Source organism: Musa acuminata, chromosome BXJ1-7 (assembly GCF_036884655.1).
Source record: "Musa acuminata AAA Group cultivar baxijiao chromosome BXJ1-7, Cavendish_Baxijiao_AAA, whole genome shotgun sequence".
NCBI lineage: Eukaryota > Viridiplantae > Streptophyta > Magnoliopsida > Zingiberales > Musaceae > Musa > Musa acuminata.
Genome location: NC_088333.1, coordinates 40455036 through 40476385, shown reverse-complemented (window position 1 = coordinate 40476385; position 21350 = coordinate 40455036). Strand labels below are relative to the sequence as shown.

Sequence of the window (21350 nt, the reverse complement as noted above, 5' to 3'; positions counted from 1 at the left end):
AATAAAAGCTGGGTTCTTACCTGGCCATATAGATTCATGGTGTGGCAGCACCATGATTTGAGATGTGCAAGCAGGCCTTTCAAGGACTTCGCAGCTGCTCAATGCAGCAGAGGCCATAGGGTTTGCAAGATCTCAATGCAGCAAATTATGAGAAACAATGGACATCATCACTTGAACTTCATGTGTACACAGAGCAGCTATGGATGATTGTTTATACCATCTTGTTTTCATCTATGTACATATTCCTTGAAGAAAAATATCAGCTACAGGAAAACAATGAATAGGCTCAGGACTCAGGACTCCAATGTACCACCACTTCCTTGGCGCTTGTTGCTTCCTTCCTGTCATCTTCCTCAGTACAAGGAGATTCTGTTCACCAATCCTCTTCAGATGCATGTATTATTACAATGAGGACCATCGAGACCTACTGCCTCTTAGTGTACAACTATATATCGTGATCCAAATCCGCAAAACACTTCTCTCGAGTTCTATATCATGCTGACATAGTTTGATATAATTTAGACATTGGAGGTAACTACCGTCGCTCAAGTTGCGGAAACCTTCAAATGATCGAAGCCAGTATCAACAGTGCGACGGTGATATCACACGGTGCAGCGTCCAGGACTCATCTCGTGCCTCCTCTCATCAAAGCCAAAGCTCTGCAGGCTTGGCAAGCAACAATGACCAGTTTTCCAGGTTTTCTCTTTCCTGCTCTTCGGATCTCTATTTGGTGTCACCTCACTGCTGCAGATAGAACACGCTCCAGAATGGTACAGAGTTGCATTTTCCGAGTTTTTAGGTTGGTCGGTGTTGGTTTTGTTTATGTCTGGCTTCACATTGCTGTCTACTCTTGCTTCAGCAGCATTGGGCACATTGACTTGCTCACTTTGCAAGGTCTCATGTAGAAGTTCAGCGAGTTTCTTTCTACCGGTTGGAGAGGGTTCTGAATTTGAGTCTGGATATTTTTCAGATGGAAAGTGATTGTCAAATTGAGGGGTCATGGGTGAGTTTATTTGATGATTTGGAGTACTGCCTCGGGAAGGAGTGAATTCTGCATGAAGAAAATTATTCATCATAAATTACAAGAAAATTAGCAATGATATCTTGAGAAATAACTAGTGTAGAAGAAAATTACATGCTCTGTAATTGCAGAGATCATACCTCCATTCACACTTAAGAAATCATCTTCACAGTCAGAGTCTAACCATGCTCGTGAATCGAAAAAGATATCTTCTTTACTGCTTTCTAATCCACAAAAACAAGTATTCGTCAATGGAACAATAAAGATAGCTAATGAAAGAGTTGAATCAACAAGATTAATACAACTTATGATATCAAATTTATATAGAAAAGGTCCATCATAGTATTCTTCAAGGCACCATTTGTTTATAGTTCAGTCGAGGAACATGGACTAAAGTCATGATTGCAAACTAAAAAAACTCAAAACGCATCGCATTAGCTATAACTATTGTTTATGGTAAACCTACAAAATTAACCACACATTTTGAAGTTTGCTTGATTCTTGTAAAGGCGTTGTTATCTAAAATTACACTCACCTCCCTTTGACTAGAAGCAAAGAGAAGAAAAGGAAAGAAGAAATATTATTCTGAAAAAACAAGCTATGGCTTAAAAAAATGATCCGATGGAATATAATTCAGTTGTTAAAATGAGACAGAAATCACCAAGACATGAGTTTCTAGGAAAGATAAAATGAAGGCCTGGGTTGAGCACGATGAGAATTTTATTTTCTTTCATGATAATGAGAGTGGTTGAAAGATGAGTATTATTCAGTACAAAACATGAGTTGATGCTATAAAATAACAGAACTTCTTAGTTATGAGAATATGGCTGACAAATTGACCACAGAGAATATGAAAACAAACCAAGCTTGTCGCATATCAGCATCCAACATCAGTTATCGGTTTACAGTAAAACTTAAGCTGTCCAATGCGACAAGATCAGTATACTAATTTTGTTGCACATTACAAACTTCCACTAACTGAATTTTCCTAAGACAAACACTTCAACTACTATAGACTTGCACATAAGTTTGGTGCATGTATTGAGGTGAAAGGTCAGAAACCATATCAATCTACATAGGAGGTGATTTATCTAAAAGAAAGCAACATCAACAAGTAGTCAGATATCAAAGGTCACTATTGCTATGGATTCATTAGCACCTGATTCAACTTATACCACATGCAAGAAAGAGAATATTAGGAAGAAAAGCTCTTCTGACACTGTGCATAAAGAAACACCAACCTGGGCAAGTTAGCATGCTTTTTATCTTGAATAAAAACAGATAACCTTGTCCAAAGATCTCAGTGAACACGGAGTTCGTTGATTATCGAAATTCTATAAGTAAACTATACAATGATCGAAATATTGAAGTTGTGTGCAGTCAGAAAAGGTCACAAAAACAATCGATTTCCCAGTAAGCCAAGTACAGTTAAAATTGTTGTCTTTCTTTGCACCATAAACACAAATTACCATCTATCAATCGAAGCAAGAAGATTAAAATTAATGAGATGAACAAAGAAAGAACAAACTGGTATCAATTGATGAAGACAAGGTTCGACTTTTATCACACAAAAAAGGACCTAAAAGCAGATAAAAAGGACTTGATCCCAATAGGATACCATACCAAAGCCAGAGCTCTGGAAACCAAATCGATCAACCGGACTCCCCCCATTCAAAGTCCTGTCCTTGGCGGGCGACGAGACGAAGATCCTCTTGGCCCTAGAAACAAGACCCAGACGACATCTCATTGGGGAATCCGGATCTTTCTGGAACGAAGTGCAGGCTCCCATCTTCAAGATCGAACCTTTCTCATCACAGCCTCGCAAAGGTTCTGTTTCCTGCCAGTACCAGCAGGAAAAGAAAAAACGAATCGAAAGGCAAAGAAAAGTAGGTGTAAAAGGATGACAAGGGTAGCGGCGATTTGCTACCAGACTTAGCGAAGGCACGACAAAGAAACCACAAGCCCTCTTGCTCTGCACCTCTGAGGAATTTCCAGAAAGAGAGAGGGGAGTGGGCAGGAAGTAGAAGCAAAGGTCTCTTTTTGGTTCTTTGCTCGTGGAACAGGGGAGAAGTGCGAGTCCACCCAACGGAGGCCCCTCGTCGAAGGCCGGCTTGATGCACTTCACATGGGATTGGAATCAATGCCATGCATGGCCCTACCATGACTAGGTAGGACCTGTTCGTGTCTCATTGCATTCGTTTGCATGATGCTGATGGAGGATTTCCATGTGCACCAACAGAGCTGTCTCCTTTTCCTTTCCTACTTTCCCATGCACCAATCCATCTATCAAGAAAGCAAGAAACATTGTTCTACTGATTGGCGATTCCATCGTGAATGATAAGAGTCTAAAAGCAACAAAATTGTTTATATGATTGAATAAGGAACTTTTAGAACGATCAAACGACTTAGAAAGTTATTTCGGAAGTAAAAAGATGTTCTTGGATACAATACTTTGGATTGTTTGGTTGAAGTGATTGTTATGTTGTCCTGTTAGAAATATTTTATTTGGTAGTGTTAGAAGATCTGTCATGGTCGGCTGTCCTAACCGGAAAAAGTGCCTCAAATCTCCATCACAGAGTTGCAGTCCTTTGTGAAGATGACTGCAGTGATCAACCATCGACATTTATGGGTCACATTTCAATGATAACCACAATTCATCTTGTACTTCTCAACAAGTATGTATATCTCTCTGTTTTTTCTGAGATCTTCATCATTGTGCGGTGGAGACGGCAATTATTTTTATGGCTGAGAGTGATTTCTGCATTCAGTTTGAGAAGCATACATATCTCGAGAGTTGGATATCAGTCCTTTTCATTTCAACATGCACCTCATGTTCCAACCCTTTGCCGTCAGGCAGAGTTCTCCCCGTCCTTCTTGTAGCCATTAATTACAACCTCAGCAGCAGACAAGATCTTTCTTCTCTTTTCTGAAGCTTCACACATTTTCTTCTCTTTCTTCTCTTTTTGGTGTCATTTCTCCGAGGTCTGTGGATGATCCCAGATCAATGGTTGAGAAGACAGAGACACACCAAGTCTTCTCTCTGGGCTCCCACACTTGCACTTCATGCATTCAAGATCACACCAACTAGCAGACAGGATTGCTGTAGAGCATGTGCAGCTTGGGGGACTGGGGACCGGAGAGTAGCACTTGGGACTGACTTCTCATTCCTGATGGCCATTGAGGAGGAAGTCTCAGTGGAGATCAGTAGCAGCAGAATAAGAAGAGCAAGCAAAACTACAAGCAGATGGCTGCAATTGATCATTGGCTTTCTTTTCTTCTCTTTTCCATGGTTTTCCAATCAGACACTCACCAATTGGTCCACATTCCACTTAGCAATCCTTAGGATCTCCACATGTAGTTTCTGCTCTCTCTTCGAGCTGTCCCTAAGCAATCCTAAGGATCCATTGATATCCTTAGGATATCAATGGACATATAAAAATAATTATAAAAAAAATTATCTGTTAGAGTATTCATATTGATATGTTGGATTTTGGAGGTGGTGTGAGATGGAAAAAAAACTCCTTTGTTATCTCTCAAATGACTCTAATATTATAATTTGACGAGGTTAGATGTTAGTGATTGACTTAATATTAACCAACTTAATTTAATTCATTTGCATAGAAAATTATGAACTCGCAAGGTGGTCTAGTCTCGACATACTCCTCTTGCACAATGATTGATATCGGAAATGGGCTCCCGACAGGATCACTTGGATGAGCATCTTAGCTCCCGAGAGAAGGATCAGACCTCGATTATTATACTTAATTTTGCTTTTTATAGCTGGTCCGAATTTTATTAACATGATGAGAGTATTGGTTGAAGTCTTTTTATCCTTAATAATTGATTTGGATGGTATACGTAGAGTTTCGATCGAAGATAAATATTTTTTTTTTTTATTCTTACCCTTCAAAAGTATACTTCAGACTTTCTAGGAGGGATCTCAAAGGATAGTAATTTCATTGGCCTAATATGTTAATTATCGATATTAATATTAGAAGAATCATATTGACTCGATAACAAGATCTGATTTGGCAATTGAGTCAAAAAAATCATGCGCTAGTTAGTGAACCATCGGAGCACAAGTCAACATTTTGGATGAGATGATGGCCTTTGAGTGGTTAGGTCGGTTGAACAGTAAAACTAAGGACACAAGGTGAAAAGACATTTGGGAAACGAAGTGTCAATCTCAAGCCATAAAGGGTCTCAGTGGGAATTGGAGAAGAAGCCTCACTTGTGCTTAGAACCTTCATGAGTCCTTTGCCTCTCCACCTTCCAAGGCTCCGTGTCTTTGGGATCTTGAAGTGATCTTCTCCTCAAGTCGGAAATGACCTCATTTTATTTACTGAGTAGATGAGAGAGTCAAAATTTTATTCTTAACGAGCTGCATGATTCCTTCAAAATGGGGTGACAGTGATAGTGATAGGTATACTGTAAGTTAATCGAGTGATGACACGTATCACGATACTTATTTTATTTATTATAATTTATTAATATTTTTTTATTTTAGATTATTTGTTGTATATATTATGATATATTATGATGTTCATAGATATAATAAGATCACGATAATGAAACTGATTCATCTTTAAACACAGACCATAAATAATCTCGATCGTAAGTTATTTGAGAGGGACATCGAGATTACCGGACAAACTAGTATACTGAATACTCGTTCACATGATGGAGACGATTGGTCTCATAGCTACTCACGTGGAGACATTAAGGATATAGTATAAGTGCTCATCATATAATTAGTTCACTGATTGATCTGCTCATAGAATGTTGGATGGTTAATGATATATCATTATTATACAATGATTCTATGGTCCCAATTGTGTGACTGATCTTTAGATTTAAGATATCAAGAATACCCCATATGAGTACTCCGCGCTTTAATATCAGACTTATGGGTTTGGAGGTTCTAGATCTAGTACAACCGATCATTGGGAGTGGCAACCAATCTTACGAGGGCAATTGAGTATCGATAGAGGATCATCTGCTTTCAATGTCATAAGAGAAATATTATATATATTCATGCTCAAGCAAATCCCTTACTAAGGTCATTCGGATTGGGAGCGAAAGAGTTTTCTAGAAGAATCTGATTAAAACAAGACTCGATTCCGTATATACCCGATAGCATCATGTCTCATATAGTGTCTTTGAGATATTAGATGGATGAGAAATTATAAATACATGGTAACTGAGGGATAGACAGGTCTAATGGATTATATTCTTCTATATCATTTGGAGATTACGACGTAGTGGCTTAGTACATCTGTAGTCAATGAGTCGAATGAATTATTATGAAGATAATAATTCATTGAGTCAAAAGAAGTTCTGATAGGTATGACTCACAACCAGCTTAATATTGGGCTTAGAGGGTCACACACATATGATAGGTGTTACGATGAGTAGAGGTTCAGATATAAAATATTCGTTAGAACCCTTAACTTTTTGAATATCCAATAAGCTCATGAATTATTAGATTTTGTGGATAAGATCAAATAAGAGCCAATGAAAGATTATTTGGTAAAAATCTACTAATCTAATAGGTAGTTGGATGGAGATTCAATACCCAATAGGATAAGATTCCTCTATAAATAGGAGCGAACCAAAGGGGGGCATAGGCCAGACCTTCCCACTTTAGGGCGTGTGGATAATAAGGGGTCGGCCCCTTCTTGATCACGTGATGCATTTTAGGAGCATTTTTATCGTATTTATTGTGTATATCACCGTTAGAGAAGATGACAATTGATCTCTTTCATCCTCCTCCATAAATCTACAGGTTTACATGGATATATGATCTCCCTAACTAACACATCTTTTATATACATGCAAATTTCGATTTTTACGTACCAATCTTTGCACGAGGACGAGAAATATTTTTCTATAGGAAATCTAATATTTTTATTTTTTATTTTTTTTACTGCGTATGAGAAGCTGCCCTAGGTTTCCCAACATATAGATCTTGGTGCAAGCAAAAAACATGCTCCTCAATGTGCTCATTTAAATCGATGCAATCCTCCGTGTCATGCCTATGAAACCGACGATACTTCATTTCATCATGCTTTGCAAATGAAGATCTCATTGGTCACTAACTCATGTAGTAGTAACTTCTCCCTAATTTGGAGAAAGACTTCTATTCGAGATGCATCGTATAATGTCTAAGTCTATTCGTGGTCGAGATGGTCCCAATAGATTAGACCCTCTCCAACAAGGCGAGCATGGAGTATGTGTTGTTCGGTTTGAATGGTTCGGCCACTATCTTTTTCTATCCCTTATCACACCTCATCTTGAGATGGGGACTTGGATGACAATATATTGATTTGCTCGTCACGGGGAAGGAGATGGATTGATTGTCAACCAACACCAAACATGAAGGCTTGTATGAGCACCAAAGGATGTGCCAGTGATCCCTTGGGCCTCATCAGCAAATTTGGAGACAATATATTGCTCCAACTCTCTGGCTAGTTAGGAAAAATAGACTATAGAGAGTGATACTAGGAAATATTGACAGATCAAAGCATAGGTTGTGTCATATAGAGAGAGCTATTTAAGTATGGAAGGTTGCTACATCAGTGCTACCATCAAATTCTCAATGCATTTTCTCTAAGCATTATTAATCCATCTATTATTTCTGTGTTCGTATGATGTGATTAGTGAAATCCATTGACTAGGCTTTCGATTCAAGTGTCATCGATCGATTGTAAATAACTAGGTCCACTGACCTCAATCGTACGAGAACGGGGGACACCACCAATAATGGAAGGTGTGAAAGGCCACAAGAATTCTATAGGAATGGGTGTGGCTTCCAATTGAGTCACTTCAATAGTGATCGGCATTTGAGGTTATCGTTGCAAGCTAAACCGATTGAGAGATGAAGGGAATGATAGAGTGCATCATTTCGGATACAGCTTCAACCCACTCTACTGTGTTAAGCCGAGAAAAACTTCCAAACTGAAGCCATCATCTGAGGTCATTGAAGAACCACCGCTGTTGAAGCAGAGTTTGGCCGGAGAACAAGCATATCAACAGTCGTTCGAGTCTAGTAAAGGTGTCGTAGGTGGGAAGTAGGACATCTTTGCTAGGGCGACCATTTGAAGCATGCCCTAATGATAAAATTGGACTTTGATATTGTTCAATCTTGATCTATATAAGGAAACACATCGCCCACGTAGAATAATTTTTGTTTAGATTTCATGACATGACAAAAGTACAGTGGTTAATAAACCTTTACGCCATAGCCAAGGTGTCAGCACGGTTCGGTTCAATCCTCGATGTACAAGGTTGTCCACGTGGATGCTCGGGTAGCGAGGGTGAGCGTCGGGTCGGGTTCGAGCGTCGTCTTCTCTCTTGGCGAGTGGCCTGCTTCTTCATCGCTGGGCTCATGCACGTAGGTCAGGGTCCAGAGGAGGATTTCCCGACTCGATCCTTCCGAAACTTAAGTTAGCTTTTAGTGGAATGAGAGAGTTAAGTGTTCGAAGTGCTTTTCCTTCCTGATTATAGAGGGTTAGTTTTTATACATGCGAAGATGAATTGATCATACGGGGTCAATTTACTACGGTCGACTCCTCGGGCGATCGGCTTAAGCTTCTGTATAAGCGTCGACCAACTTGCACAGATCGGCACCACGCGGTGCTATCTCGAGCTTTTTGGGGTAGCTATACTGTGATGATGTCGTTCGTACGGAGGGGGCGACAAGCGATTGCTCGTCACGTGTGTGCTGTGCGTCACATCGTACTTGAGGTTCCACGTCTGCAACGCCGTGATTGTCTGCCTAGGTCCACATGGGCGATACCAAAATATGTTCATCCTATAAGAAGTCTTTTATTTTTATTTTTTTGCTAATTTAGATTTGATCTTATTATTTCTAAAAAACATAGTTATATTCATTTATAAGTTGTTCGTAACTGTCTATATCATTCATTTCAGCTCTCATAATTCAATTTTACTATTTGCACCTACCACCACTTGCATAATTATATAATTATATATATATATATATATATATATATATATATATATATGCGTTTTTGAATTTTACGTATATATACTAAACTTAAATTTAGAGGTAGATAGAAAGAAAGAAAAGGCAACAGTAAATATTTTATAAGGAAATCGTCCTTATAATATAATATAATTCTTCTATTTTAGTTCATTTTCTCATCAAGAGACGCTCCTCTTCTTCACCTTCACCTCCACCTCCGCCTCAGCCTGCGCCTCCACCTCCACCACTTCCTCCTCCTCCTCCTCCTATTTTGTATATTTGATGGGCTTTTCCTCCTTTCCATGGCCGCTGCCGTCGCCTTCGCTAGATCGGCCGGTGGTGCTCGTACCCGCCCCGAACCAGTAGCCGGCCCGCTTCCCTGCACCCGGTCGAAGCCCATCGTCGGCTTCCTCCGCCTCCACCTCACCCTCCTCCACTCTCTTTCCTAACCCCCGGCACGCGCCACTAGTCCGATCGATGGCCCTAGTCTTCCTCCATCACGTCGTCGGCGACCTCACCCTCGGCAAGCCGGAGCTGGTCGAGTTCTCCGAGGCGGAGACGGTCGAGGCGGCCGTCAGCGCCATCGGGAACTCCGCCGAGGGCGCGATCACTGTCTGGCGGACGAAGCCCGCCGCCGCAGCAGCGCGCCCTCCGGCCGAGCGGTTCGTCGGGATGCTGAACTCGTCGGACGTAGTGGCCTTCCTCGCGCTTTCCGGCGCCGACCCGGAGAAGGCCATGAGGACGCCCGTCGCGGAGGTGGTGACGCCCAACCCCGGCCTGTTGAAGGAGGTGGATCCCGGAACAAGGTACGACTCTTGAGCCGCGTCTTTACTCTTCATTGGGGGTTTGATTGATTTCTTGAATCTACACTTTGGTCGATCTTGTTCTTTATTTAGGCATCTCGTGAATCCTTTCTTACTGGTGGATATTAGGGCTATTTGACTAAAATCTGATCGCTGCTGCAATTGGAATTGTTTGGGGTAAATCATTTAGGGCTATAGCCAATCCTATATGTTTTGTTGATGCTATCCTGATGAAAAAGTACCCATCTACTACTGGCGTGATGATTGGGTGAAGAGAATCCATATACTTATTTGTCTTCCAGTCCTCTAATTTTGCTGGTACGGCATATTGACCATTTGGTTATGTTCTCTTTATCTACTACCTTTTAAATTAGAGGGCTTTTGTACAAAAGTCCAAGACATGATTGAGTGCATAATGGACCACGTAATCTACATAACACAGTGTGGACTGTGGTGTTCTTTTGGAATGCAAAACTAAGTCCAGAAGAAGGAAGAGGTTGAACCAAAATTTTGGCTCGTGAAAACTCTTAATAAGAAGTTAGCTTATAAAATAGTATGCACAATATTATTTTTGATGAGAAAGAAAATAAGTTGATTTTAAGGCAAGGTTGCATACATCGACCCTCCCCAGATCCCGCACACTGGGTTCATCCTTTTTTTTTAGAGAAAAATATTCGTATTGAATGTTAGTTGTACCAACAAGAAAATTGATGTGAACAATCACTTGATGCGAATGTTTATTCGGACTAGTGTCAAAGAAAATTTTATTCATACGATTTTACAGTATTCTCATTATCAAACAAATTAGTTTAAAATGATAGAGAGAAAAAAAATTCTTAGCAACAAATAGTATCTAATTGACTTCATAAATTTCATGTAGAGACAAATTTCACACTGTAAAACCCACACAGCAATAATGCAACGAACTGCAAATTTTACATCTCTTAGGACAGATCTTTTACCACAAAATATTGTGAAAATATGAAAAGTTTGCATGTGAAAGGTGTATTTAAAAGATATTTTGCTTTGTCAGACAAGTTCAATAATTTGAACATATCATCACTCTTAGTGCAGGGTGCATGTCCTAAGGAAGAATATCTCCCTTGGATGTTAGTACACAACCAGATGTATATTGGAGACTTGTTGACAATTGAAAAACTCAATAACCTATAAGAACTATCACATTAGCAAGGAGGATGTGGAAGGTTTAGTTAAACCCAAGCTCTTGATAGGGTAACTGAAACCCTACTAGGTTGAACTACTTGAAGGTAAAAAATAAGAAAAATCTCTGTTGAAAACTCTCCACACCATAGTGAGGAAGATGAGGAAGGTTCCGTTAGACCCATGCTCTTGATATGGTAATTGAAAACCAAACTAGGTTGAACTACTTAAAGGTATATGTGCTGGTCTTTGTAGCATTAAACCTCCACAGCTTATCCCAGGGTAAACAAATTAGAACTTGGAAGAAGCTGCTAATATCCATACATAAGCGCCTACATATGTCAAAACCATTTGAACCTATCGACACTGAATTCACTTTCCTGTCCTTTCTTCAAAACTTGGGGGCAGACCACACTGTTCCTTGGATATCTCAAATCTCTGTTGAAACAAATATGAGTGTTATCTTAACTAGTTGGATCCACATAACTACACATCGGGATACAACCATATCGGGCTCCCTGCACTTGAAATATAGTTGGAGTTAATCGAATAAACACCATTTGTCAAACAAAAGCCTTAAGTTTTTTGTAGGAAACATTGGCATTTCTGATTGAGTTAGCGAAAGAACAAGGGATTGGAACTGAAATACAAACAAGTCAAACAAGATTTGCAAGAAAATAAAAGAGAACGAGGTGTGTTAGGCACTGTAAGTATGAATTTAGTTTTCAGTAGCTAGTACCTTGAAAATTAATTACAAACAAATCTTGTTTGACTTGAAAATTAAGGATTGGAACTGAAATATAAACAAGTCAAACAAGATTTGCAAGAATATAAAAGAAGAGAACGAGATGTATTAGGCACCGTAAGTATTAGTGATTAAGTATTCTTTTTTGATGTCATTTCTCCAAGGTATTAATTAAATTACAAATAAGATTTGCAGTAGTTGGTACCTGTCTTGTAATTTTAAGCTACTCACTTAATCATACCCATAGTTTCGGCAGTGTTTTTTTTAGTTTAGGTTAATGGCTAGGTACTAACTGATCTCATGTTTTCTTCAATATCCCACATTGTGCCATCAAGAGAATTCTTTGAAGAACACAAGTTTGTGTGCTCTTCTGCACTCGAAAACTATAAGCTACCGATTGTCTAACAATACTTTCATTCAACTTGAAGATGCATTGCCCTAAATAATAGTGCAATTTCTAGGATTCTAGAATATGATTTTCACAGAATCCAGGTTACGAGGAATCTGATAAGAGTCAAAAAACTACCTTGCTGCCCTATCTGTCGCTTTTGATTTCCATTGTTTTTCTAATCTCCCATTCAAAAACTACCTTGCTGCTCTATATTCTTTCTTTGACCTGTTGGTAGGTTAATTGATGCACTGGAGATGATGAAGCAAGGGGTGAGATGCCTCCTTGTGCGCAAAAGCATCATGTGGAAAGGCTTCAGCAAGCGTTTCTCCATCCTTTATAATGGTAAATGGCTTAAGAACATTCAGAGCTCATCCTTAGGTGGAGTAAGCAACAGTGATCAACCATCATCTTCTGCTCTCCCTGACAATAAGTTTTGCTGCCTTTCTCGGGAAGATGTAGTACGTTTTATAATTGGCTGCCTTGGTGCTCTAGCCCCCCTTCCTCTATCTTCTATTGCATCTCTCGGAGCCATCAGCACAACCTACTCTTTTATCGAAGCCTCCTCGCCAGCCTTTGAAGCCATCTATAAGATTCCTCATGACCCATGTGCGATTGCAGTTATAGAGACAAACTCTGATGGCACTCACAAGATAATTGGAGATATATCTGCATATAAGTTATGGAAATGTGATTACTTGGCTGCTGCATGGGCTATGGCAAATTTGTCAGCTGGGCAATTTGTTATAGGAGCAGATGACTACGGCACGACACGAGCTTCAGTGCCTGATTTCCCTATCAACTCACCAACAGATGGTTCTGGGCCTGGAGTCTCCTCAAGGCCTAGGAAGTTCAGCAGCAGGAGTATTGGGTTCTTCAATAATCAGGTGAACCAGATGCCAGTAGGGAGACTGAGGAGCATGTACCGGGGGAGGAGTGCACCGTTGACATGCAAGCATACAAGTTCGTTGGCTGCCGTCATGGCCCAGATGCTGTCCCACAGGGCCACCCACGTGTGGGTAACGGATGCTGATATGGAGGATGACATCCTGGTCGGCATTGTCTCGTACACCGACATTCTGAATGCAGTCACTAAGTTTCCACCACCTTGATTCTGTTTCCTCCCTCCTTGTGGTTGTTTGGTCATATTTGTGTTTGTATACAGTTTGCATGCAGTTGGCCCTCTTGAAAGATTTCAAGCACTTCTTTTTTGAATTCTACTTATGTAATTGAGTTGTTTATTACTGCTACTGAAGCTTTCTTTAATCTGTTCACTGTTTCCTCTGCCTTTGATTTGTAGTATGACATGTTCAGTGAAATTGTTATCGTGAGAGGAAATCTTTGCTCTCTTGCTGTTTTACTCCTTGTGTTCAAACATTCTACATCTACTATTACTTTTGACATTGTTCAGCTGATTGTGAGACAAAACATTGGATTCCTTTGGCAAAACCTGAGTGACGTTTAACTTCATTGGAAGAAATTATTAGCTGGAGTTGTCCAATCTACTTTGACTTTGGTTGCTGTGAAGCAAATGATGGACCAAGATTTTACTTGTAACAAAGGATTTGGGTGGCACAAGATCTTGCTTATGACAAAGCAAATAACTGGTTAGTGTTGTTGTAACAAAGGCAATTATAAAGTTAGAAGGTTCTTTTTGGTTATCCAAACTGTGACACAAGACAAATGGTGTGTAGAGGAGACTTTGTAGTTAAAGAAGGGCACAACTACAGATATATTCCTTCCAAGCTCAATAATTTTCATATCATGTATACATATTCTATATTAAAACTTGAAAATGGCAAATATGCTGTCTTAAAATTTGAGAGGACAGATATGTGGAAAGGATCATAAATAAAAAAAGTGAATAAATTGGAAATAGGGGCTCTTTTCTTGTTGGAAGTTCCACTTGGCACTAACAAATGGTCAAAGCACCAAAAACTGCTAAACCACTCCTGATTCTACTTTTGGAGGGCAACCATAAAATCTTCTGGAATGCATCCTCCCATTTGCATGCACATTTCCCAAACAATAAATTGCCAAGAGTCAATCAAATTGGAACTATCTGCATTGTTAGGCAGGATTCTTGGTTTAGCTGACTTGACTATCAGCCTTCACTTGGAATGCAAGAGATACAATTTGGAGAAGGCTTGCTTAGAAAGTTAGCAGACTTGCTCATCATCATCATCATCTCTCTCTCTCTCTCTCAAGTTAGATCAATTCCTGTTGCGTGAGTCACCTTTGCTTGATTCACTGAATCCCTCAGTCACACACATGCTTGTCTAAAAAAGGCTATCAAAGTCAAAACTCCTGTTGATTTCATGCATAAGTAGGTAAAGTAGGAACTAAAGTTCAATTTTATTAATGGCACATGATGTACAACAACTTTATGTCCTACTCATTCACCAACAAATGTCTCAAATCTGGAATAAAAAAAAAGTATTTATTTTGTCCATGCTTCTATTTAATCAGTTGAGATTTATAAGCACTAATGTTTAATGGCATTGTAATTGTGTTCTAGGTAACACATGACCATCTCTCATATTTCCTTTTCTCATGCTTAATCTTTGTCATGCTTTTTGGAGAGGAAAGGTGGGGAGAGCCTAAGAGCTCACAACAATTCCTTCAAAACACAAGTGTTTCTCTGATTGCAGAAGCATATATTGGAATGAATCCACAAAACTTCTTCAATCAGACAACATAACAGTGGCAGAATCTTCCTCCACCAAGATCTCCTTAGCTTGCAGACCACTGATGGCTTGCAGCTCCTCTGAGTTCCAATTAAGAAAATTTACACTGTCCATTATGATCAAATGAGCAGCATGGTTTCTTGTGGTGCATATGTTAGATCTATCAAGTCCGAAAGTATACAGCCGGCAACCGTGACAATGGCGATACCCTTCATGGCTGATATGGGGACACAACTTCTTGCGATGACAAAGGAGGTGATTGCTGGACCCAATCTATTAGCTTGTCACTTTCCATGAATGGATTCCTTGGAAATTTCCTGACACCTCTCTCTCTCTCATTTTGTTTGGAGCATTTTTCTTGCTCAAGATTTCAACCAGTATCTTCACTGGAGTTCTTGCCATGCTTTGCATGTGGAGACATCTATCGGATTTCGTTCGAATAAAATATCTTCCCATGCTTGCATACTCTTCTTCACCTTCTCCCTTGTGGGGAACGTGAGGAGGGCATTTTCCAAGCATTTAATGTCCATGGATTCATCAGAGGACTCAAAAGTGGCCGAAATACTGGACATGGTTTTCAGTAGTTCTCATTGTACCGAGTTTCCAATTGTCCTCTACATAAAGGAAACCTTAGGTGATGGAAAGAGAAAGTGAGAGAGAGAGAGAAGCAAGAAAGAGAAAACTTGTAGGTTGGAGCTGCATTCACACTGAGCTAAGTAAAGCATCCTGCTTGTTGACATGCTGATTAGTGATCCATTGTTTCAAGGATCTGATAAAAGGTATCAGAGTTGGAATGATGAAGATTTTGCTAATCAGCAGTAGGTGGCCATCTTATTTACAGGTGAGAAAGAAAGCATTTGATTTTAGGATTGCTTCTAAGAATGAAACAATAGGGCTAATGAAAGAGTATCACCAGCTGAGCTTTGTTATTCTCTAAACAAGATAAAATTCAACATGAGACAAATCAATTCAGCTCAACCACAATTTGATCCTGCAAATTCTAATGGAAGCATTGTCCTTGAATTGACACAAAACTCAGCTCTCAATCCAAATCACCTCTAAAATCATTGCCCTGTTAACTGTTTTCAGAATGACTGTGATGTTCTCCAAATCTTCAGTAATTGGTTGGCTTGGATGAGGACAGATCTTTGATGTCTGATATCTAATTGTAGGATTAACTTTGATTTCTTGCATTGGTTTTGTGCTTGGCTTGAATGATGCATCTTGAAGATCAATTTTGATGGATAAATCAGTAGGTGCTGTGATCACTCAGTGAATTCTCAATAAATCTTTGCAAGGAGATTCACAATCTTCATGCAGACTTCTCATTGGCCGCACACCAAAGGAACAGATTGCATGTGGATATCATTATGGATTAGATTCATGCTGAACCAACAAAACCTCACCATGGATTCTTAGTATGTATGCATCACGGTATGAACGGATGTGACACACACAGCAGGACCACTTGGAGCTCAGTTAAGGGTTGGCTGTGGTGATGATGAACTTGGTTGATGTTGTCGTCCATGGATGACAAACATTTCCTTCTCTGAATAATTATGCCTGCAGAGTTTGGCTGGAAGTAATGAGATGAAGCAAAAGTTGGAAGATGAATGCATTTGCTGCCAACTTCGGAGAAGCCAAATAATACATGCCTAACAATGCCAATTCCTGAAACAACAGCTTCTTCCTTGACAACTTACTTGTATACAACAACAATAAAGTTCCAAATACATGCATATCAATTATATAGATCTTTTATCATCATTAATGTATGTATATATATATATATATATATGATAGCTTTATGGGTTAATAAAAACCTAACAGTTTTGATGCTGCTTATATGCAGTGATTTTTTGTGTTTGGGAAGTCCTTAATAAAGGCCTGAAAAAATACATGTAAAATTTAGTAGTAATGTTTTTTTTTTATTTTTTTTTTCTGAGAAATTCTCTACTTATATAAAAATTCCAAAATTAAACAACTTTTGCTTCCCAAAGTTGGGTAGTAAGAAATGAAAAAGAGGGGGAGAAAAAACACAAAATTCAAGATTGCTGTGCTGTGGTTTCTTTCCTTTTGCTCTTATTCTGATTTTGGAAAATAAAAAAAAAAACAAATAAAATAAATCAAATTTCTTCCTTGTTTTTTGAACCATAGAGTTGAATATGAACAGTCCCTCCAAAATAAATTATTGTCCAAAATAAAATTGCTTATTTCTTTTCAAAGAAAATGCCTCATGATCATGTAGAAGGGTAATTACGTAATTTTACGTAAACCAGTTCCCCCAATTCGGCGGTGTCTTTGCGGCCGTCATTAAATACCACCCTCTCTCCCCGTCTTGTCTCTCAGTCTAAAGCTGAGGACAAAAGCGAGCCTCGATCTCTCCCTCTCTGCGAAGCGGAGAAAGAAGGGAGGGGAGGGAGGAGAAGAAGCAGAAGGTGGGCTGTAATGGCTTCTCGAATGGCCTTCCGACCACAGGCGCTCCCCTGCTTCTCTTGCCCAAGCAAGAGGCGGAATGCCAGATCTCCCCGAGTCTCCATGGCCTCCACCGTTGGCTCCTCCTCCGCCGTCTCCAACAAGTGAGCCCCTCCACCCCCCCCCCCCACCCCCACCCCCCCCCGGTTAGGGTTTCTCCTTGCACTTGGTTGGTTGGTCTCGATGCTCGTTAAAGACTTCATCTTGATCTGTCCCGTCGATCTATTCAAGATTTCTGCGAGCCACTTCTTCTATAGATCGTTCTTTCTGATCGGAATTTCTCTTCTTTCTTTCAAGAAAGTTGTCTGCCATATCTTCTTACTTACAAACAAGGTTGCAAGTGTTCCATTTGCAACGACTCTGCTGGGTTTGGATGGTGATATGCTTTTTATTGTTTTTGTTTCGATTGGAATTTGGATATCTTGTTTGTGCCTAATCTAGCTTGAGCTTATTTGCCATTTAAGTCAAATGTGGGTGAAATTGGTTGTTTCTTGGAGTATCACAATGCATGCATGTCTTGTTGATTGAGGAGGCTTTGTGGGTTTTGTAGGTTTTTGTTTCTTTCTTGGATGTGTTGTGAAGTTCTGTTATGATATTTCATTTCAAGTTGGTCTCGGGACATCCGTTGCACATTCTAAGCTGGAGAATACTTTTAGCACGTAAAGATGCCGATTACGTACAATTTTGGTGAAAAACTTGGAGACTTATGGTTCAGAATGTGCAGATTGCTGCAAAAAGAATTTTCTTTTATTTACTTGTTTCACTCAATTTTGAAATTGTTAGAACGGTTGTGGCTGGCAATGCGACTTTAGTATTACTAATCTATGGGAAAGGGCAATGTTCCTTAATGAGACTCCTGGATGACTAATCTGAAGGAAAGGGCATCTATCTGTTCTTTTTTGACATGATACTTGTTTATGATGTCAAATGTCGTTTCTAGTCTTTCTTCTTGCATCGTGCAACGAGTGGCATGCTTAAAGCTTGACTTTTGTAAACTGGAACCGGTAGCATCATTGACAAATTCCATCTCATACTTCTAGGTCTATCTGGGGGAAAAGGGTCTGATCCCATGTCTCCTACACGTAGACCTTAAAAATAGTGTGCAAAATACTATGAAGATTACTAAAGTATGTTAGACTTAGCGGTTGTATATGTTGCAGATTGTTGTTATCATTGTTGACTTGCTATGGTGGACTTATTTAAAGATGCTTATTGTATGAAGATTGATGGTGATCTATATAACTCCAATCTCATTTAACCATAATTCTTGATGGTGGATCAAGAAAACTGCAAAAGGATCCATATGCATCATGATTCTTTTATCACCAAAAGCCAATATTCTGTAGTAATCAGACGTGTGATTCTAATGGCATTTCCAACTTTGGCAATTACAATACTGAGGCCAACTTAAAAATATCTGCTATTACAGGCTGCTTCCTTATCATTTTTAGTCTATGCATGTTGGATCCTCGCACTTGACAACATGCCTTCTATAATATTCCAAAGAAGTTCTTTTTCCTATTGTGCCTATGATAATTTTCATTATAGAGTTTAACAAAGTTGTCTATGGATAATGATGGGCAACTTGGAGTGACATATGTATCGGTGTCCAATTGAGATGTGACTTTTTCCATTGGACCCATTTTGAAGTAAATGCTCTTCTATAAGTGACTTTTCTCTTTTCGTTCTCAATGAGAAACATTCACAAACTACTTTGTTGATGGCATTAACAAAAAGAAGTTGACTGGTAAGTCAAGAGGTTACCTTCTATGGAGATGGTCAGATCTGTTGAACAGGCAAAATTGTAGATTCAAAGCCATGTTAAATGATTTTTTGGTGTACTAGTTCATGTTTGAACTTTGGTGCAAGTACTTTCACACGTTGGTGTTGAGTTTTGGAACATGATCTTAATTTTTATTTTCTATTCAAGTTCTGTAGCATGATAACTATTTCCTATGGCTGTCATTGTTTTCTTCAACTATTTTTTGTATTTCCCGTTGCTTACTTTATCATTTCCCATCTCATGTTATCATGATATCTATCTATTAATTAATACCATTTTCTTAGTAAGTGATATTTGCTTGTTTAATCAGCATCTTCTATGTGACTTAATTTAGTAATAAGTTCTCTTTTCTTGGCTAACATGTTGAATTCACACATATGAACAAAATGCACCATTTACATGTCACATTTTCAGCAACATATACCAGTATTTTATGATCATTGATATCTCACAAGTTTTCTATATTTTTCTGATATCCATGTTATCATCATACCAGGGTTGAGACTCCAAAAAAACCCTCTTCTCAGCAAAATGTACATAGTCAAGTCACGCACTCGCTGCCGCCTCAAAAGATTGAGATTTTCAAGTCATTAGAAGATTGGGCAGAAAATAATATCCTGGTGCATCTGAAGCCTGTTGAAAAATGTTGGCAGCCACAAGATTTTCTGCCAGATCCTTCGTCGGAGGGATTTTATGAAGAAGTCAAGGAACTGAGGGAACGTTCAAAGGAGATCCCTGATGATTATTTTGTTTGCTTGGTTGGAGACATGATTACTGAGGAAGCCCTTCCTACATATCAGACAATGCTGAACACTCTTGATGGTGTCCGAGATGAGACAGGTGCAAGCCCGACTTCTTGGGCTATTTGGACTAGGGCTTGGACTGCTGAAGAGAATAGACATGGTGACCTTCTCAACAAGTACCTATATCTTTCAGGAAGAGTGGACATGAAGCAAATTGAGAAAACAATTCAGTATTTAATTGGTTCTGGAATGGTAATATTTGCTTGATGCATTATTTTACCTCTTAATTTGAGTTTAGCATCTCTCTATTTGAGCATTAAAAGTTTAGAAGTTTTTGTTTGGTCCATTGCTTGCCTGAACAGCCTTTTCTCCTGCTACTAACTAAAAATTTTGTATTTGATGTGGCATTTCAATGTTGTCTAACATGCATATATTTCTGACCACTTTTCTTGATTATTGTAAAACGATTTGATTCATATGAAGGCTTTCATCTATGAAAATATCCTTTGGCTCCCTTTTCGCCATAATGTTTACCTGCTTTTTTTGTATGAAATATGCATGTAAATTACTAAGCATATGAGTAGTGCTCATATTTTGCTTATTCTTGTTTGTTTGGTGGTTGAGTTGTTTGTGAAATATATGTTCCTGTGTAGTGACTACAATCGACAGTAGCATGACCTTGGGTTTCACCTTCTAATTATCTTCTTTTTCTATGCACATGTCTTTTAGGATCCACGGACAGAGAATAACCCCTACCTTGGTTTTATATACACTTCATTTCAAGAGCGAGCAACCTTCGTATCCCATGGAAATACCGCTAGGCTCGCCAAGGAACATGGGGATCTAAAATTAGCTCAGATATGTGGAATAATTGCCTCTGACGAAAAGCGCCATGAGACCGCGTACACTAAAATAGTGGAGAAGCTGTTTGAGATAGATCCAAATGGCACAGTGCTTGCATTTTCAGACATGATGAAGAAGAAGATCTCAATGCCTGCCCATTTAATGTACGATGGACGAGATGATAACCTCTTTGGCCATTTCTCAGCAGTTGCTCAGCGGCTGGGCATCTACACTGCCAAGGACTATGCCGATATACTTGAGTTCCTCGTCACCAGGTGGAAGATAGGGGACCTAACGGGACTCTCTGGTGAAGGGAACAAGGCCCAGGATTTTGTCTGTACTTTGGCTCCCAGGATAAGGAGACTGGAGGAAAGAGCACAAGCCAGAGCTAAACAAGCTCCAGCTATTCCTTTCAGCTGGATCTATGGCAGGGAAGTGCTACTCTAAGTACCAAGAAGCAATCTTTGGTTTGGTAGCGGTCCACCTTCCGAAGTGAACCATGGCCTGTTTTGCGTCTCCAGTTGCTGATCAAACAGTTCTGTAAGGAGTTTCAGTGTCAAATCCATGCTTTGCTTCTCATTGTTTCATTGGGTAGGAGGTTAATTGGAAAGGGGATGTTGTAGATACTCGAAAGCTGTCATGGACAACATTTTACAAATAAATGGGCCGATGTTTTAAGTAAAATTTGGATTGATAGTGGAAAATACTGCTGTT

General features: G+C 39.4%; 3 protein-coding genes across 4 annotated transcripts; 2 read left to right on the top strand and 1 right to left on the bottom strand.

The window, feature by feature from the left end:
• Nucleotides 1-185: 185 nt before the first annotated feature.
• Nucleotides 186-3236, bottom strand: LOC135679397 (uncharacterized protein At3g27210-like). 2 transcript variants are annotated; one of them, XM_065193124.1, is made up of 4 exons: nt 2949-3236; nt 2645-2858; nt 1162-1245; nt 186-1051 (listed from the first exon to the last, which is right to left on the bottom strand). In XM_065193124.1, exons 2-4 carry the CDS (start codon nt 2808-2810, stop codon nt 603-605), a joined length of 699 nt encoding a protein of 232 aa, XP_065049196.1. In that variant the 5' UTR covers nt 2811-2858; nt 2949-3236; the 3' UTR covers nt 186-602. The 2 variants fall into 2 exon arrangements, with proteins under 2 accessions (XP_065049196.1, XP_065049194.1); XM_065193122.1 differs by having other exon boundaries at nt 2645-3234.
• A 5945-nt stretch (nt 3237-9181) lies between these two features.
• On the top strand, nt 9182-13465 carry LOC135679396 (CBS domain-containing protein CBSX6-like). Its single transcript, XM_065193121.1, has 2 exons — nt 9182-9814; nt 12344-13465. Exons 1-2 carry the CDS (start codon nt 9486-9488, stop codon nt 13215-13217), a joined length of 1203 nt encoding a protein of 400 aa, XP_065049193.1. The 5' UTR covers nt 9182-9485; the 3' UTR covers nt 13218-13465.
• A 3670-nt stretch (nt 13466-17135) lies between these two features.
• On the top strand, nt 17136-21340 carry LOC103992586 (stearoyl-[acyl-carrier-protein] 9-desaturase, chloroplastic). The gene is made up of 3 exons (XM_009412358.3): nt 17136-17371; nt 19547-20045; nt 20523-21340. The coding sequence occupies exons 1-3, from the start codon at nt 17241-17243 to the stop codon at nt 21081-21083; spliced, it is 1191 nt and encodes a 396-aa protein (XP_009410633.2). The 5' UTR covers nt 17136-17240; the 3' UTR covers nt 21084-21340.
• Nucleotides 21341-21350: the final 10 nt, after the last annotated feature.

Excerpts from the sequence above, each read along its gene's own strand:
- LOC135679396 (XM_065193121.1), top strand. The coding sequence starts at position 9,486 with ATGGCCCTAGTCTTCCTCCATCACGTCGTCGGCGACCTCACCCTCGGC. Across the intron at positions 9,815-12,343 it reads GAGGTGGATCCCGGAACAAG|GTTAATTGATGCACTGGAGA; the intron begins GTACGACTCTTG and ends ACCTGTTGGTAG.
- LOC103992586 (XM_009412358.3), top strand. The coding sequence starts at position 17,241 with ATGGCTTCTCGAATGGCCTTCCGACCACAGGCGCTCCCCTGCTTCTCT. Across the intron at positions 17,372-19,546 it reads TCCTCCGCCGTCTCCAACAA|GGTTGAGACTCCAAAAAAAC; the intron begins GTGAGCCCCTCC and ends TCATCATACCAG. Across the intron at positions 20,046-20,522 it reads ATTTAATTGGTTCTGGAATG|GATCCACGGACAGAGAATAA; the intron begins GTAATATTTGCT and ends CATGTCTTTTAG.
- LOC135679397 (XM_065193124.1), bottom strand. The coding sequence starts at position 2,810 with ATGGGAGCCTGCACTTCGTTCCAGAAAGATCCGGATTCCCCAATGAGA. Across the intron at positions 1,246-2,644 it reads TTTCCAGAGCTCTGGCTTTG|AAAGCAGTAAAGAAGATATC; the intron begins GTATGGTATCCT and ends TTTGTGGATTAG. Across the intron at positions 1,052-1,161 it reads TTTCTTAAGTGTGAATGGAG|AATTCACTCCTTCCCGAGGC; the intron begins GTATGATCTCTG and ends TTCTTCATGCAG.